The sequence below is a fragment of the Macrobrachium rosenbergii genome, chromosome 2 (genome assembly GCF_040412425.1).
Source record: "Macrobrachium rosenbergii isolate ZJJX-2024 chromosome 2, ASM4041242v1, whole genome shotgun sequence".
Lineage (NCBI taxonomy): Eukaryota > Metazoa > Arthropoda > Malacostraca > Decapoda > Palaemonidae > Macrobrachium > Macrobrachium rosenbergii.
The window spans coordinates 54,106,704-54,122,502 of NC_089742.1; the positions used below are offsets into that span (position 1 = coordinate 54,106,704).

General features: G+C 37.9%; 1 protein-coding gene across 2 annotated transcripts in view; it reads left to right on the forward strand.

Annotated features, from left to right (window-relative positions):
• LOC136846974 (zinc finger SWIM domain-containing protein 5-like) overlaps nt 1-14,342 on the forward strand; it is a 239,614-nt gene extending 225,272 nt beyond the window's left edge. The window contains exons 5-15 of one of the 2 annotated variants that reach the window (XM_067118236.1): nt 4,811-4,959; nt 5,240-5,390; nt 5,594-5,739; nt 6,050-6,213; nt 6,555-6,745; nt 7,079-7,390; nt 7,832-8,249; nt 8,423-8,577; nt 8,845-9,008; nt 9,319-9,585; nt 9,927-14,342. In XM_067118236.1, coding sequence (XP_066974337.1) covers nt 4,811-4,959; nt 5,240-5,390; nt 5,594-5,739; nt 6,050-6,213; nt 6,555-6,745; nt 7,079-7,390; nt 7,832-8,249; nt 8,423-8,577; nt 8,845-9,008; nt 9,319-9,585; nt 9,927-10,604 — 2,795 coding nt within the window. In that variant the 3' untranslated portion in view covers nt 10,605-14,342. Of the gene's footprint in view, nt 1-4,810; nt 4,960-5,239; nt 5,391-5,593; nt 5,740-6,049; nt 6,214-6,554; nt 6,746-7,078; nt 7,391-7,816; nt 8,250-8,422; nt 8,578-8,844; nt 9,009-9,318; nt 9,586-9,926 lie in introns of both variants that reach the window. The other variant, XM_067118232.1, reaches the window with a different exon arrangement.
• The last annotated feature ends 1,457 nt before the right edge of the window (nt 14,343-15,799 follow it).

The window sequence follows — 15,799 nt, forward strand, 5'->3', positions numbered from 1 at the left end:
GAGAGAGAGAGAGAGAGAGAGAGAGAGAGAGAGAGAGAGAGAGAGAGAGAGAGAGAGAGAGTACGGGAGTTGCTTCATCTTAAGACCTCGTGCCTCTCAGACTTCGTATGTTCCTTTTCACCACGCTCGAGAAAAGGGAGAACGATTTCTTTATGAACCCTGACCCTCGTACCTCTCTTCTTTTCCACTTTTTCTCGTTCCTTCTGTCTTTAAGATTCGAAAGTAAGGAATAATAAATATGGACCACCTGTAGGAATGACGTCGTTGACACTTTCAGAAAGCTGGGAGCCGAATGTGTGTGTGTATGAGATGCGTGTGTGTGTGTGTGTGTAAAGGCTTCCTCGGCCTAACGCGCCCAATTGAAAATCAATGTGGCGCCTCCATTTGCTTCTGTGACCCGCCTACCACCGCTGCCGATGACGCCGCCCGCCCTCCCGCCCCGACCGCCATGGTTGCTGCTTCTCGACTTGAGACTTCTTCCAGGCGGCCTCTTTCTCTTCTGGTCCCCCACTCTTATTCTTGCTCCTTTTACTTTCTCTCTATTATTTCGCGGCCTCTGCGGAAATTGTGAGTTCGGGTCCAAGGAGCTTTTTTGCTAAACAGATTCGGTAATTTTTTTTCCTTTTTTTCAGATACTTGAAGAAGTCAAGAGTTCACGCCCCGTAATTATTTAGAATTTAAGCCGATTAATTTCTTTGAGTTTTAGTTTTAACATGACGCGAGTAACATATCCTTGAATGTGGTTGTACAACATTTATCAGTGAGAAAAAGCTCTTGGTTATTTACTAAATGAAGTTTTGTGTTACCCATTTTCTCTTGAAGTCAGTGCTTTCTAGATCCATTTGATGATGAAATCTTGCTTTCATTAAAAATTATATTTCATATCTCCCTCTCATTACCATCCTTGTTTTCCGTGTAGCTGTTGGTGAATTTACCATTAGGCAAGATTAGTTGTGGATAATCTGTTAAAAGCATTGTTCGCTCATGTTAGGAAAATTATTAATCAAGTCACGTCTGCGAAATATTTCATTAATTTAGGATGGTGGTGGTTTCTGTTGTTGATCCTGGCCGTATGCCAGCACGGGCTCTTGCTCCTGGAGCAGTCCGCAAGAGGATGGCTTCCTCAAAAATAAAATTAGTCTCTCTCTCTCTCTTCCTATTAGAGTAGCCTTCCCTTCCTGCTGCCGATTTCCGACCGTTTTTGAGTTTTCCTGTTTTGGTCTAGAAGGCTCCTCTTGACCCACTCTTCCTCGTCTTCCATTTCTTGGTCTTTGGTTTTTTCCATCTTCATTGACGAGATTTACAGAAACCTCGCTTATTTACGGAGAGCCTTACTTTGAATACGTTCATTTTTTGGTATTCGCTCTACATGAAACTTGTTACTTTCTATTATTTTGAGCAAATATGATTTCTCATTGCACGACGGACTGTATTTCAAAACGTTCAGCGTCATTTTGTTGCCCAGCCATGTTGTTTATGGTAGCGTCCCGTTTTTTCTCGAGTGAGAAATCATTTTAAAAATTACCTATGGCATCGTGCAGGTAATCATTGCAGTCATTCATTACGCTTATGCAAATTTAACATTTTGATTTCATGCTCGTGTAACTCTGGTTAGCTGCAGAAAAAGTAAATTAAAAAATTTAAAAAAATACATGCAACTTGGCTGTGCTTGCTTTTTGAGATCTTGTTGTAAAAGCGAAAAGGTTGCTGGCAACGTTAAAAGGATTACTTGACTTTTTTTTTAAGCGTCACTCCTCTGCGATTTTAACATCTTTTTGGGCCGGACTGACGTACATTCGCTCAATCCATTTTGTTGATGAAAAAATGTACATTTGAAGATGCTACGGAGACTTTTTTTTCTTAGTATTCTTGGAAATAGTGTATTTCATAAGAAAGTATGTGCGGCTTTACAGGTTGAACGCATTATTTTGACTGAAAGGCTGTGTCAAATTGACCGTCCCCTACATTCCAAGGTTATTGTGGATTTACATATATAAATCCATATATATATATATATATATATATATATATATATATATATATATATATATATATATATATATACATATACTGTATATATATAATATATATAAATCGATGGCGGTAACTCAATCAAGTATAGCCAAACCAACCTTTTATTTTATTTCGCTAATCGAGAGACCACCGTTAAAGAGAACGTGTTACTGTCGTGTCTCATCTTTCTGCTACTTCGCATAACGTTTATTTTTAGGTGTTCATGGATCAGTTTCAGCTGAAATGGGCTCTCTCTATTCAGGTCATGGAGACGTTTCTCAATTTTAATTCCATTATGTTTTCTTATTTATTTCATTTCTCATCCAAATGCTAGTTGTTGCGAGGCTGCCAAACGTTGACTTAAGTCTCTCTCTCTCTCTAGATTTTTTCTTTTTTGTTCATGTTGTTAATGTACATTTCGGCTTAAAGATACATATCCATCTCGATGTATGCAAAATTCCTTTTATTTGTCTTACACACACACACACACACACACACACACACACACACACACACACACACACAGATGGAGAGAGAGAGATGAGGTAGGTGAGCACCGTGTGGAGGGCCCTTCCTACCTGCGGGACCTCTAAGCATCAAGATTTTATAGGTGGTTTGTGGGAAGGTAAGGGATGGGGCTCGAGATGAGATGGGAGTGTGGGGAGGGGGAGGGGATTAAAGGGAAAGAGATGGGAGGGGGTTGTTTTGGGGGTTACCTCAAGTAATGTGATTTTTGAGTGAATATTGTATATCACGGATCGAGTGATTGGTCGAAGGGGGGGTGTGGGTTGACTGGTTAGGATCAATGCCAAAGGGTTGTTGCGTGTGGCGGATCGGTTTGTTATTTCGTTGTCATCGGAATGTAAAAATGCACCAGCAGGGGGTTTAGGGAAAGTGAAAATCGATGTAGGGGGAGATGAGAGGTGGGGGGTGTTTGCACAAGATAAAAAGTAGGAGAAAGTGATACTGGATTGGTATCCCTTTTTTTTCTCAGAAGGCCTTAGTGTCAGGAAATTCTTGTATTATGCTTTTAAAACTGTTAAGTAGACGACGAGCAACTGCACATAATCCTGTGCCGCTCACTCCGTTGGTATACTACGTATGGAAAATCGATTTCACTGCAAAGTTCTGCAGTTGTCAGGATAACCACGCACACCCATAAGCTTGGGCCAAAAGTAAATATATGTCCTTGTACCCGTGCGTCTGCCAAAATATTTTTGTCTAGGAAAATTTGTATATTTATTAATTTCGAGATTGTTGTAAAATCTTGCAACATGTTTTCGTTTAGACTTCATGTCAGTATCAATGTTCCCCTTTTTTTATGATTTTAATGATTATGTCAAGGTTGTATTTTAGTCTTTTATGTGCGAGTTTTTAGGTATGTCAGCGTAACATCCGAGTCATTACAAAGTTTCAGAGACGATCGATATTTTTATTAAACATACAGATAAACCCCGCAAACTATTTATATCGGCCTGAGCTTGTCTTTTCAGCTTTGTTCTTATCACCCCTTTCACTCTCCCTGTCTTCGTTAGTTATCTTTATCACCGCTGTGGAACTTATCTTCCCCCGCCTTGTTTTCTTCTCCCCTTCCCGAGCTGAATCCTCCCCTGGTCTCTTTTTGTCATGGCTTAAGCCATGTTGAAACTGTGAGTCAGCTGTGTATTTGTTCCCCTGATCATCTTCTCTAGTGCTTTCGTCCTCTCTCATTTTCTCTCGTCATTTATTGGTGGGGAATAGGTGGAGGGGTGGCAGTAATCCCCTTACCTCCTCCCGTCCCATGTAGTCTCCCGAGGCCTATTATCCCCCTGCGTGGAGTTCCCCCTCTTTTTAGAAAACGTAATCTCCCCTCGCAAGGAAAACGTGCGCCGCGGGACTTCTCATCCTCGTTCCCGGGCTCACAGGCTTTATCTTACGCTCCATGCAGGGCCCTTGGTTGATATCAGTGTTGGGGTAGGGGGCTGAATTTGATCAAGGGGGAATTTTGAACGCAAGGGCGAATTTGAATGCTAAATGCGGGGCTCCAGGGCCCTTAACTTGGAAAGAGCGTGAGAGAGAGAGAGAGAGAGAAAGAGAGAGAGATTGAGTGAGTATGTGAGCGAGCCATTTTTATCAATTTACAATGAGGGTGTTTGCAAGGAGAAACGAGGAAACTCTGCGCATGGTAATGAAGTGTATGTTGTATTCATATATCAGATGTAAGTTTTTTTTTTTAGAAAATTGCTCATTATGGTAGATATTAAAACAAAACGTAATGTATTTGATATCACACGTAATAGAACAACACGTAATTTATTTGGTATCACATGTAATAGCAAGGATTCAGAATGGAATGAAACTACATTGCTTATGACAGGAAACAAGGAACTGCTCTGTAATCTGCATTGATTTGCCCCCATTAATATATAATCACACGTACAGATGTGTTTGTGTTATGTTTTTAATGTGTATATGCGCACCCCGCCCTTGTATAATGGGTAACTGGATGCTTATAGTTGACTCCGAGCTGTAGACGTTTGGAAATGATTTGTAATTATATATATATATATATATATATATATATATATATATATATATATATATATATATATATATATATATATATATATATATATATAAATATAAGAAAATATGCAAGACAGAGAAAGGTAGTATAGATTGGTAATCATGATGTTTAGAAGTCTGTAAAGTAACTCGAATAAAGTAGAGCATGTTCTGTCCATGTTTTCACCTAATGCCGATTCTTCCCGAGTGCCGAAGTACGTGATTTAAGCTGAAGATTTACATCCTGTTGCAGGAGCTCCAGATCCGACGGCGGGAGGGAGTGCGGAGGAGGAGCACTGCTGGCATCTTGATGCAGAACAGGTCAAGGAACAAGTGGGTCAGTACTTGACCCAAGGTGGATATTACAATGCTAACAAACAACTTTATTTCATGTTTACTAAGGTTAGTACTCTCCTTTGCCCTCCAGAGACTGGGTGGCTTCTCCTTGTTGACCATTATGGGGTAATTATAATGAAGTGGAAATACAGTATCAATTTTTCATTAATGAAAAACCAAAATATTTTGTAATGAATAATACGTAAAATTTAATGCTTGTCGGGTCTTACAAACCCATTTGTCTCCATGAGTAAGTGGTTTTATTGTTAAATTGAGGTATCCTTGCTGCATAGTGTCTTGATGTATAGCGGGTTCTTGACTTTCAATTTTGGTGTCTTTTACACAGGTTCGGGAAATGGTGAGAGCGCGAGACAGTAATGGTGCTAAAATGCTAACCATGATCACCGAACAGTTCCTTAATGACCCAAGGCTTTTGCTCTGGAAGTCACAGGGCACACCTATGACAGACAAATGCAGACAGCATTGGGACCACATCGGTAAGGAGGCACATGCCATCTCTTGTGTGCAGTAATGAAGCTGAAATTACTTATGTCAAACTATTTGTATTCACATCTGCCATCTAACGACCCATGATTCTCTGAGTGGAGGTCAACCGCAACCTCATTATAATTCTTTTGTTATGATCTTATATGTATCCTCATATTGTATGTCTTAAAAATGCTTCTCCTTGTACCTGCAGCTGCTCTTTGGGTGTGTGTAGTGTTAGCACCCCATAGTAGCTCTTACGAGAAGCAGCAAAGACAGAGGACCCTAGAACAGTGGGCGCATACTGATGTTTGTCCGTTGGAAGATCCCGATCACAGACATCAAGACACCAATGAAAGGGTTGGTTTAGTCCCTTTATTTTATCTAAAGAGCAAGGCTATGATCGTTAAGAATGCTTTCCACTTGTCTTTAGATTCAAGATGTGTCGCAGTGCAGTCAGTCATTTTTCAACATTCTTGCCCCAATCGTGTGTCTTTCCATCAGTGCACAGATATCACTACAGCAGTTTGTTAAAAGCCCAGATTAATTTGCTAATTGGTGTGGTTGCTTTCCAGGGTTAGAATATTACTTTTGAATTGAAACAAGCCATCACTTACAGTCATTTCAGTTTTTAATGAGGGTGTTTCTAACTTCTCCTTGTCTATTCTAGAATCGCTCTGCTGCCTATTATCTCAGTTCTGATGATGAATCGAGTGACGAAGATAATGAGCTCAGACGTCGAGATCCCAACAACAGAGAACATAATCACCGTCATCACCACGTCCAAAGAGAAAATAGAGAGAACAGAGAAAGAGATAGAAGATCGTCACACAGGTATCTTTCTCTCTCCCTCTATCTCTCTCTCCAGTTCTCTGTCGTTGAGCATAATTCGTTTTTACATTAAACATTTTCTTTGACAATTAATCATTCTGCAGAGTTTATTTGTTCAACAGCAACTTTGTAATATTTGTAAGTCACACTTGTAAAATGTAATATTTGTAAAAGTTACACCTGTAAAATAGGTAATATGCTTTATTGCAGTCTGTATTGTACATATTTTTCATGAAGTCTCCCCAATAATTTTTACGGAAAAGAAAAAAGGCAGCTTATTTTGCTACAGCTAATGTTCGTAATCTCTGAAGTTAATCAATAAAAATGTTCTTAATGTTTCGCAGAAGACATAAGAGGCGGAGGATTTCAGCGCCACCACGAACGATATTTCACAGAGCGATAGATGCCTGTAATATGTCGTGGGATGACCATCACCTTAGAACTATTCTGGCAGGTGAAACTCCAGTTCTGAGGAGTACCCAGCACCAACACCCTTCTTCTTATTATAATGAACAAGGGCAACCACTTTGGCATGGTAAGACAGTCTTTTCCATTTTTATGCGATCTTTGTCTTTATTATGTGATTTTGTATTTGACGCAGAGCCTTGATTATCTAGTCTCTAATGTGATATTCGTAGGTATTCTGGCATACAGTGAAATCCGTAAATCTGTGAAATGGATGTATAGATGGTGTGCTTGCCATTTATTAATCAGTAATAATGAAGTTTGGTTTAATACTTCTAAAGAAGTCACCATGTTCTCATATAATACTTACAGAAATGTTATTATTGAAATAGCTAGATTAACATTTATGACATTTTATACTGTGCTCTGTATGTTACTTAATGGTAAACAATTACTTTTGCAGAACCAGTCCCAATTGCTTGCTCACGAGTAGATGCTTTAAGGTCTCATGGTTACAACAGTGAAGCGTTAAGGCTGGCAGTGGCCGTGGTACGAACGTTAAAACAAGCACAAAGAGAAGCATATCTCTGGTGGGGAAGTAAAAGAGACGAAATGCTCCCAAGATGTTCTCCTTCTAGAGCTTGTAGGTCATTAGGTCCAGGAGCATTAGAAGGTTGGGTTGGTCATCCATTAGATCCCATTACATGCCTTTTTGATACACTAGCTGAAGCATCACTATTACCAGAAGATCTTCCAAGGTTTCAGTATCATAGTGGTAAGTCTACAGAAACTGTGCAGTGTATTTATTTAGTCTACCTTTCATAGTTTTTTTATATTTTAATATTGCGGTTTGAAGATATTTGCATGAACATTTCCTGGGAACTGTGAAAGAGGCTGTGATATTTAACTAAGTTTTTGTTGAGCATCATTTTGTTATGTAGCTTCGTTAGATGACTTAAGAAAAAGAGTATTTTTTCAGTAGCTTCACTCCATTTGTAGAAAAAGTTCTTTAAAATATGGGGCTCAGATGACTGTTGAGAGAGCAAAACTGATTTGCTTTCAAATAGTTTTAATCAATTACCCATGCACCTTCATTACAATAACTCTTATGTTAGTTTTAATCAGTTACCTGTGCTCTTTCAGTACAATAACTCTTATGTAAAGTTTGCTTGTGTAATTGACATTTATGACTAAATTGTAGATGTACTTTTTACAGACTGGCTTGGTGTAGCTAATGAGGATGCAACCAACCTAGCGCCACTCAGGTATCGCCATGTTCCCATCCCGGGCTCTAATGACCCTTGGGAGTCATATCTAACTCTTGCCTTGGAAGCAGCTCTTATAGGTTTAGGCCAGCAACGAGCCATGCCCCCAGGGTTGTATGCTCAGGAAAAAGCCTGCAAACAAGAAGAAAAAATGATACTGAAATTACAAGAGCTCACCCTTGATTCTCCTCTTCTAGCAGTGCTGAGGCGACAAGCCCGGTTACTGCTTGAAGGTGGGCCATTCTCAGGGCTTGGGGAGGGCATCCATCCAGAAAGTGTTCCCATGCATACCTTTACAAAGTTCCTATTCACAGCTTTGTTACCTCACGATCCTGATTTGGGGTACCAGCTGGCTTTAAGGGCGATCAGGTGATTATAGATTGAATTTCGTTCAGACAGGAAGTAGCATAATTCATCACTGTTGTAGTAAAGGTGTTTGTTTTGTATTGTTATATGTGCATGAAAATTCACCATGCCTTCTGAAAATATTGTACCATCACCATCGGGGATTGCTTTTTCATAGATTTCTTCCTTTGACATAGATTACCAATCCTTGAAGACCATGACGATGTAGACGACCCTGCAAATGGCAACGTTTCTTCATTGGTACTGTCTCGGTACCCACGATGGTTTACTTTAGGCCACATCGAAACCCAGCAGTGTGCCCTTGCCTGTACCATGATCAATGCTGCCAAGAGTAAGTATTTTCGATTCATGAATCATTTTATTAAAGTCTTTCTATGTCTGGAAAAGAGATTTTCAGTAAACTCGTGTTTATTTCATTAATGTAAAATGTCCTGTTATTTTCCCAGACTACTTTCATAGATTAGAATAACAGAGTTAGGATGAGTATGTTAATCTTGAAAGATGGTGATCTTAAGCAGGGTAAAAATGGTTTTCCTTGTCCATGCTAGACCTTGCGTATTTTATAGCCTTTGTTCATACCTACCCATTTCTATTTCAGATGATGTAATGCGCCTAAGGTCTGTATTGGATGCGGCCCTAAGAAACATACATAGTTCATCACATCTGTTTAAATTGGCTCAAGATGCATTCCGGCTTGGTCTTCCAGGAGAAGGCCAGAGAAACTCACTCCTGCTCAATGCTGCATTAGAATTAGGGTTACAGGTAAATTCTCTTCTCTCTCTCTCTCTCTCTCTCAGTGAGGAAGTAGTGTCAAATTTCAGAAATTTAATAAGTATAACTTTTTATTTTAAAGTGACTCCTAGTAAGTTAAGTGTACTGTATTTATGTTTCTGATACTAAATGCTTATAAGCGGGCTTTCATTTTGTATTTTCGTGCTTAATTTCCCTTTTTCTTATAGATACATTGCTTGGTATATCATAATCTTAAGATCTTTCTTATTTATTAGGAAATATTTCCATTAAAGCATTACCATATATGAATTCTACTTTACTTAATGTCTTTTATCTCCAGGTAATGCGTATGACGCTAACATCCTTGAACTGGAGAAGGCGAGAGATGGTACGCTGGCTAGTAACCTGTGCTACAGAAGTTGGTGTGTCTGCGCTGATATCCATAATGCAGAATTGGTTTTCTCTGTTTACACCCACTGAGGCTACAGGAGCCGTCGCATCCACAATTATGAGTCATACTACTGTCATGAGACTTCAACTAGATCGGGCTAAGCAAGATGAACTTGCTGCATGTGCTCGTTCCTTAGCCTTACAGTGTGCAACTAAGGTATGCACCACTATTTTTACTAGTGTACGAAGGTTTCGAATTACCTTGCAGTATTATGTCAGTTTAGCAATATACCATGTTGTCACAGTGAAAAGCTTATGGGATATAGACAGCAAGGTTTTTACAGTTATAATTTAGAGAATTTCTGAAAATAATGTACATTGTTAATTATTATAATAGTAATTAATAAATTACTGTAATGTCTGTCAAATATGCCCACTTGATTTTTGTGATTTTATTGCTTTCTTGCTTATGGTGTCATGAGATTGCATATATGAAAAAATGTATATATATAATGAAAATATAATACTTGTAGCATTAATGTTCCCTCCTTTTTTCAGGATCCTCCTAACTGTGCACTTAATGCACTTACCCTGTGTGAGAGTGACCCAGTTTCCTTCGAAACTGCTTATCAAGTGGTGGTTGATGCCGCTGCTCACACCATGACCTCTTCGCAGCTATTCACAATTGCACGTTACATGGAACATCGAGGATATCCCCACCGTGCTTACACTCTTGCAATGTTGGCAATGCAAAGTGTGCATTTAGCATATAATCAAGATACTCATCCTGCTATTAATGATATACACTGGGCTGTTGCGCTTGCACATTCTTTAGGTCGTACTGAATTATCTCAACTCCTTCCTGTATTCATCAAAAATGTGCAATGTGCCACGGTTTTATCGGATGTCCTGAGGCGTTGTTCTTTATCTGCACCTGGAATGGCCTGTCCTGACTCTAAGCGTCGTCCCATCAAGCCCCTCGCTTTTGATAAACAGCCTTTGAGAGGCCTCTTGGAAGCTACTATCTTAGCATACATCAACACCACAAACTCACGGCTTACTCATATATCTCCAAGACATTATCAAGATTTCATTGACTTTTTAACAAAAGCTCATGAAACATTTATGCTGGCTCATGATGGTCACATCCAGTTTGCTCAGCTTATTGAAAATATGAAAGTTGCTTACAAGGGGAAAAAGAAATTGATGTGTTTAGTGAGGGAACGTTTTGGCTGATGCCTAGTAAGTCAGTATCAAAGACACTGCAGAAAATGCTTCAGTAAAATATTCAGAACTTCCTGTTTAAATGTAAATTAAGATCAGGTGCATAAATCTTCAAAATTAGACTGTATCTATTAGCAGTTGTTATAGAAATTTGTGATCATGCAACTTGAATGGAAGGCGGTGATGTATTGTTTGCAGTGTGATAAACTATTTGGGCTCTAGGATGCTCTATAACATAAGGAAATCTATACATCTGTGACTAATTTATAATTGGATAAGCATATAAGTCCACATTATTTCATTGTTGATCTTAGGGGGGATAACTTCATCATATTCATCATGCATTATGCTTGACATACATTTACATTTGTCATACTACTCATTCAGTATATAATAGCTTATAATGATAATGTCGTATTGGCAAGTTCACAATTCTGATAAATGTGTGGGTGTGTGTGGTCTTGTGTTTAAGGGTATGTGGCAACACTTCAGTTAACTATATTGGGAAAGCATCAGAATCCTCATTTTATTTTTAATACTGTGTATATTATTTATTGAATATTGTTTTTCTTTGCGAGTAATTGTATTTATACCAAAGATTAGTGAGAAGCAAATGGGTAAGCATGTTGCAACTGATCAAAAGCTGCAAGCAAACCCAGTTGAGTGTGATACTATGCTAAGTGGAATCCCACCTCTTAAGCCCATATCACGCGGAGTTGGCGCCGTCAGGGACTCCAGTACAAACTACGGCAGAAGTGCACAATAAAAGAATGTTTAGGCTCCTCACTCACTTATCATGGCCTGAAATGGTATGCCTCATCATTATAGAGCAGTCAATCATAAATGGTAAGTAAGCATATGATCAGAGCCTAAGCATTTACCTCTTTTGTGGATGCCGTCAATATCGTTAGGCCTCTTTTATGGTCTCTATCCAGCAATAGAATGCGGGGCGAGGATGTGCAGATGCTATTAATCAACCAGCCACCTCTAGGAGAGGTAGCTGTTAGGAAACTAAATTTGATGTTATAAACTTACAAAATTAATTTAAATGTTAAACATTACATCTGTAGAAGATCATAGACTCTATTTTTCTGTTGTCTATAAGGCCAGGAACATTGCATGGAAAGCAGTCTAAAATGAGAAAAGAATGGTAATAGGGTTATAGAAAAAATGAAAATAAAAAAAAATTAATCCTTCTCCCGCATGCTAGTACAGTATTTACGTTAATGTGGTTAGTTAATGCATTCCTGAAACTGTGAAAGTATAGTAGCAGATCCATAGGAATGTGGTTTCTAATCCAAAGGTACATTATATACATGTTAATGTATAGCAGGAATTAATATGAGATAGAGACATGTAGTTGGAAATACTGTGTGCTACTGTAGTGCTGCCTCTCGTCAAGAGTTAATTTTCGACGATAATGCACTTTAGTGATCTACCTCCGTATTCTTATGTAGCAAACACAGCCGTGGCCTATGTAGATGGTTGTTTTTGTTTGCTGTCTTGCCATATCTTCAAAGGTCCAGTGTATTATGAATTTGATCTCATGTCTAAGGACAAAAAAAAAGCAGAAGTCTCTTTCTAGGCTATAGAATTCCAGTTGTACATATGTGTGTGTGTAGCAAGTAAGGTGCCACAGTGCCCTACGGCATGGTTGTTTCGTTTTATTTCCTCCTTTCTTGAAAAGTGATGATTGGCAGCATTTCTGTTTACTTAGGTGCCTCAGTATTGTACCTTTTGTATTGTATAAAGAGCAGTCAAATAGGCTAACTATTGAAGTCGAAGTGAAGTGGAAAAAAGCTGTCATTAGCACTTTTTTAGGCCATGTTTGTTTTTGTTTAGTCAAGGATTTTGAAACTTTTTAAGACAATGGCTAGACATAGATAGTTTTATTCATTAGCGTTATTACATTTTATCTACTAGTGTTCATGCTTGTTTTCCCTTTTCAGGATAATTTTTGTTGCTTAGTGTTAATACTGGTATTTAAGTTATTTATGTACAAAATACAATGTGCTGGTCAATACCAATGCCTCCTCCAAACTTCCAAGATGGCTAGCCTACATATTGTACGTGTACACTGCTAGCCTGTAAGTTATGTTTTTTGATCTAACATTGTCCCTGTAAATATTAACAATAGATCTGTCAGTAACATTATGCCCAACTCTGCAGTGCTTCAGAAGCCCCAAGCTCTCTGTGTTATGGACGTGTATATGTGTACTTCCAGTTAGAAGGATGTCAATATTTTTTTCCCACAGGTTAAAATGAGTGAAGTGCTTCTTATAAACTTTCTGTCATGCTGGACTTTTTACTTAACAGAGTAAAAGATCATACTTTTATAGGGGAATAGAATGTGGAGAGTTACTGAACAGAATACTAACCAATATATAACCAAACGGCTAATTTTGGTTATTTACATTGTAAAGTACGGAGTCTGTGAATTAATGTACCACTCAGTATTTGAGTTAGTTCAACTTTTCACCTTAGCTTATTTATATCACCAAGCCAAATTTGCCTAAATTATAAATTGTGCGAGTGTACTTCATCAATAAATGCATATTGTATATTATATCATTACAACACAAGGCTTAGCTGGTAACAATGGAAGAGTGATTTCTTGTTATTATCATCTGATTACCAAGACTTACATAAAAAGGAAAAGAAATTGTCGTAATGGGTCATTGTGCTGCATACTGTCTGATGTGACCCAGTCATGCAACTGATGTTTGTTTTATGACAATCTTATCTTGAGGCATATCACTCGCAGGTCCTTGTGTCCAAGCACTTTCATGTCCCAGAGTTTTGAAATATTTGTTTCAACACAAAGCTGTAAGATAAAAGTGATTCTTCTGTGAATATTGTAAAATGCATGTCAATGCTTAAGAACTGTGTAAAATATGTAGGAATTTGTACATATTAGAAAATGACATGTTAGAGTTACTGTAGTTTTTAGATAGTATATTCTCTCTTTTATCTTTCTCTCTCTGTCTTTATCATTCTCTCTGTTTCTGGGCATACATATTTTCCTCATGCATTTGCAATCCCAGTGGTTATGTTTTTGTTACTAAGTGTCATAAGTTGAGTGAATCACAGCTAAGCAATTATTTGTAAAAAAATACAAAAAGAAGCTAATACCGGTAAGTCTTCATTCACCTTTCTTGTTCTGAAATTCATCTGCTATAAAGGCAGAGGTCAAGTAATTTGTTATCCTCATTTCTTTTCATTGTTGTTATCTATTAGTTCAGAATTATTATGACGGTTTTTGATTTCTTTAAATATAGGGAATGGAAAATGTTTCTTGGTGAATTGAGCTCACAAGTCAGTTGTGAGTGTTTGAAAGCGTGTGCATGTGAAAACAATAGGCACTTACTTGAAAGTTTTGAAAAGTATTTTGTTGAGTGGAAATTAGATTTATATCAAGTGTCTATTAACAAATGGTTGTATCAATATTTATTATGTATGTTTAAAACTATTTATTTGTTTCTTATTTTACAAAAATGTTTCAGGAAAACTATATCTTTGCAAATGAATATGCAAGTGTGTACAATTGGGTGATGTAAATGAATATAGCATTTTGTTCTTGTTTAGGTTTTATTTATGCAGATATCCCTGACCTGACCCATCACCTTTTTACCCCATCCCAACCCACCTACCTGTATCAATTTCCACTTTCAAGACTCCCAACCCATTTTTGTCCTTGTCATGATTATTGTTTCTGCCATTTTTTACATTTGTATTAAAGACTTTACAATGTGTTGTCTTTATTTATCCTCTCAGGTTAATCTTCACTTTGTTCGTACACTGTACTGATGCAATGCCGTAATCGCGTCCTGCTTCATATTTCGGAGCTTTATGGTTCAACTTTTGTGTCATGATCTTAAGAATTTATCTTTTCCTTCAGATAAAATAATACAAAAAGAGTACATGGGCTGACTGCCAGGTGACTGTAATCTATCGATGTTTCAGGTGTTTCTGAGTAATGTACTAATTGAGAATTTTAAGTAGGTGGTATTGTTAAACAATGTTATTTGCTCACTTCCATGAAGTTTTTAATTAAAAGGTTTACAATCGCGTAACCAAGTGTTACATTTTCTCTGGAAAACGATTCCCACCATTGTAATAACCATCTAGTTGTGTGTGTCTTGCCTAGTAGTAGAGGCAAGGCTTCAGTATTGACACTTGCCAAGGTCAAAGAATTACTAAAGCAAGACACTAGCTTTGCACTTGCACCACGATAAATGTTACAAGGAAAAAAGAAACTAAACTGGCTATGTTGCTGTGCAAATGAATTATACGGATAAAGACGGGTTACTTGAATTCGCAACTCTTGACAAGAGTAAATAAATGTTCATTAAAGAAATGAGTCGAAAAATAAACAAAAATATCAATAGGAGCACCTTGACTTTCAATAAAAAAAAAAAATGTTTATATCCAAACTAACTGTTCAATAAGGCCGAATGAACTTAATGGTAAAATGAAAGAGAAAAACAAGTCGAAGTTCTAAATGACGTGAAAAACATATTCTAACAGTTAAAAATATCATTGGAGTAAAGCAAATACAATGAGGCATAGGTGAACTGAATTTCTAGAAAGCGAGAGAAATTGGGGTACCTTTTATAACCATACCGCAGTGGCAGGTTGAGTGTCCCCTCAAGTCGATTCTTTACAGTAGTTCCCGTTCTATAAAAATAAAAAAGTTAAACAAATGGAAGGTAGAGAACCTTCGGGTTTTTAGGGAATACCCAGAACTGACTCCCAACTCGGCCTTTAGTTGCTCTAACCTAAATCAGCTAAACTCGCTAACCTGTTGCTCACTTTGTTCCTACTGCCACTGTCAGGATTGCACTTTGATGACAACTCCTGCATGGCTTTGAGCACAATTTTGAAGGCTATTAGAACATAAAAGAGGCTTAGGTTGGATGGCACTCATTCTCACCCATAGAATTCAAACTGCTGACAGTCTGTTAAGATTTGTTTTTGGTGCCGATGACCCTAAAGGTATTATGAGTATAGTGAATATCTGGGTACAAGCTATAGGCACTCAGTTTATTACAGGGGTTCGTCCATCCTGGTAGCAAGCACGGGAAAATACTGTAATAAATTTTAATGAAATCTTACGGTACTAAGTACTAATACAGACAACCACTGCATGAAAACGGGCATTTCTGCCATTATACATAAGTCAACCATATATAAGAACCCAGAACCTT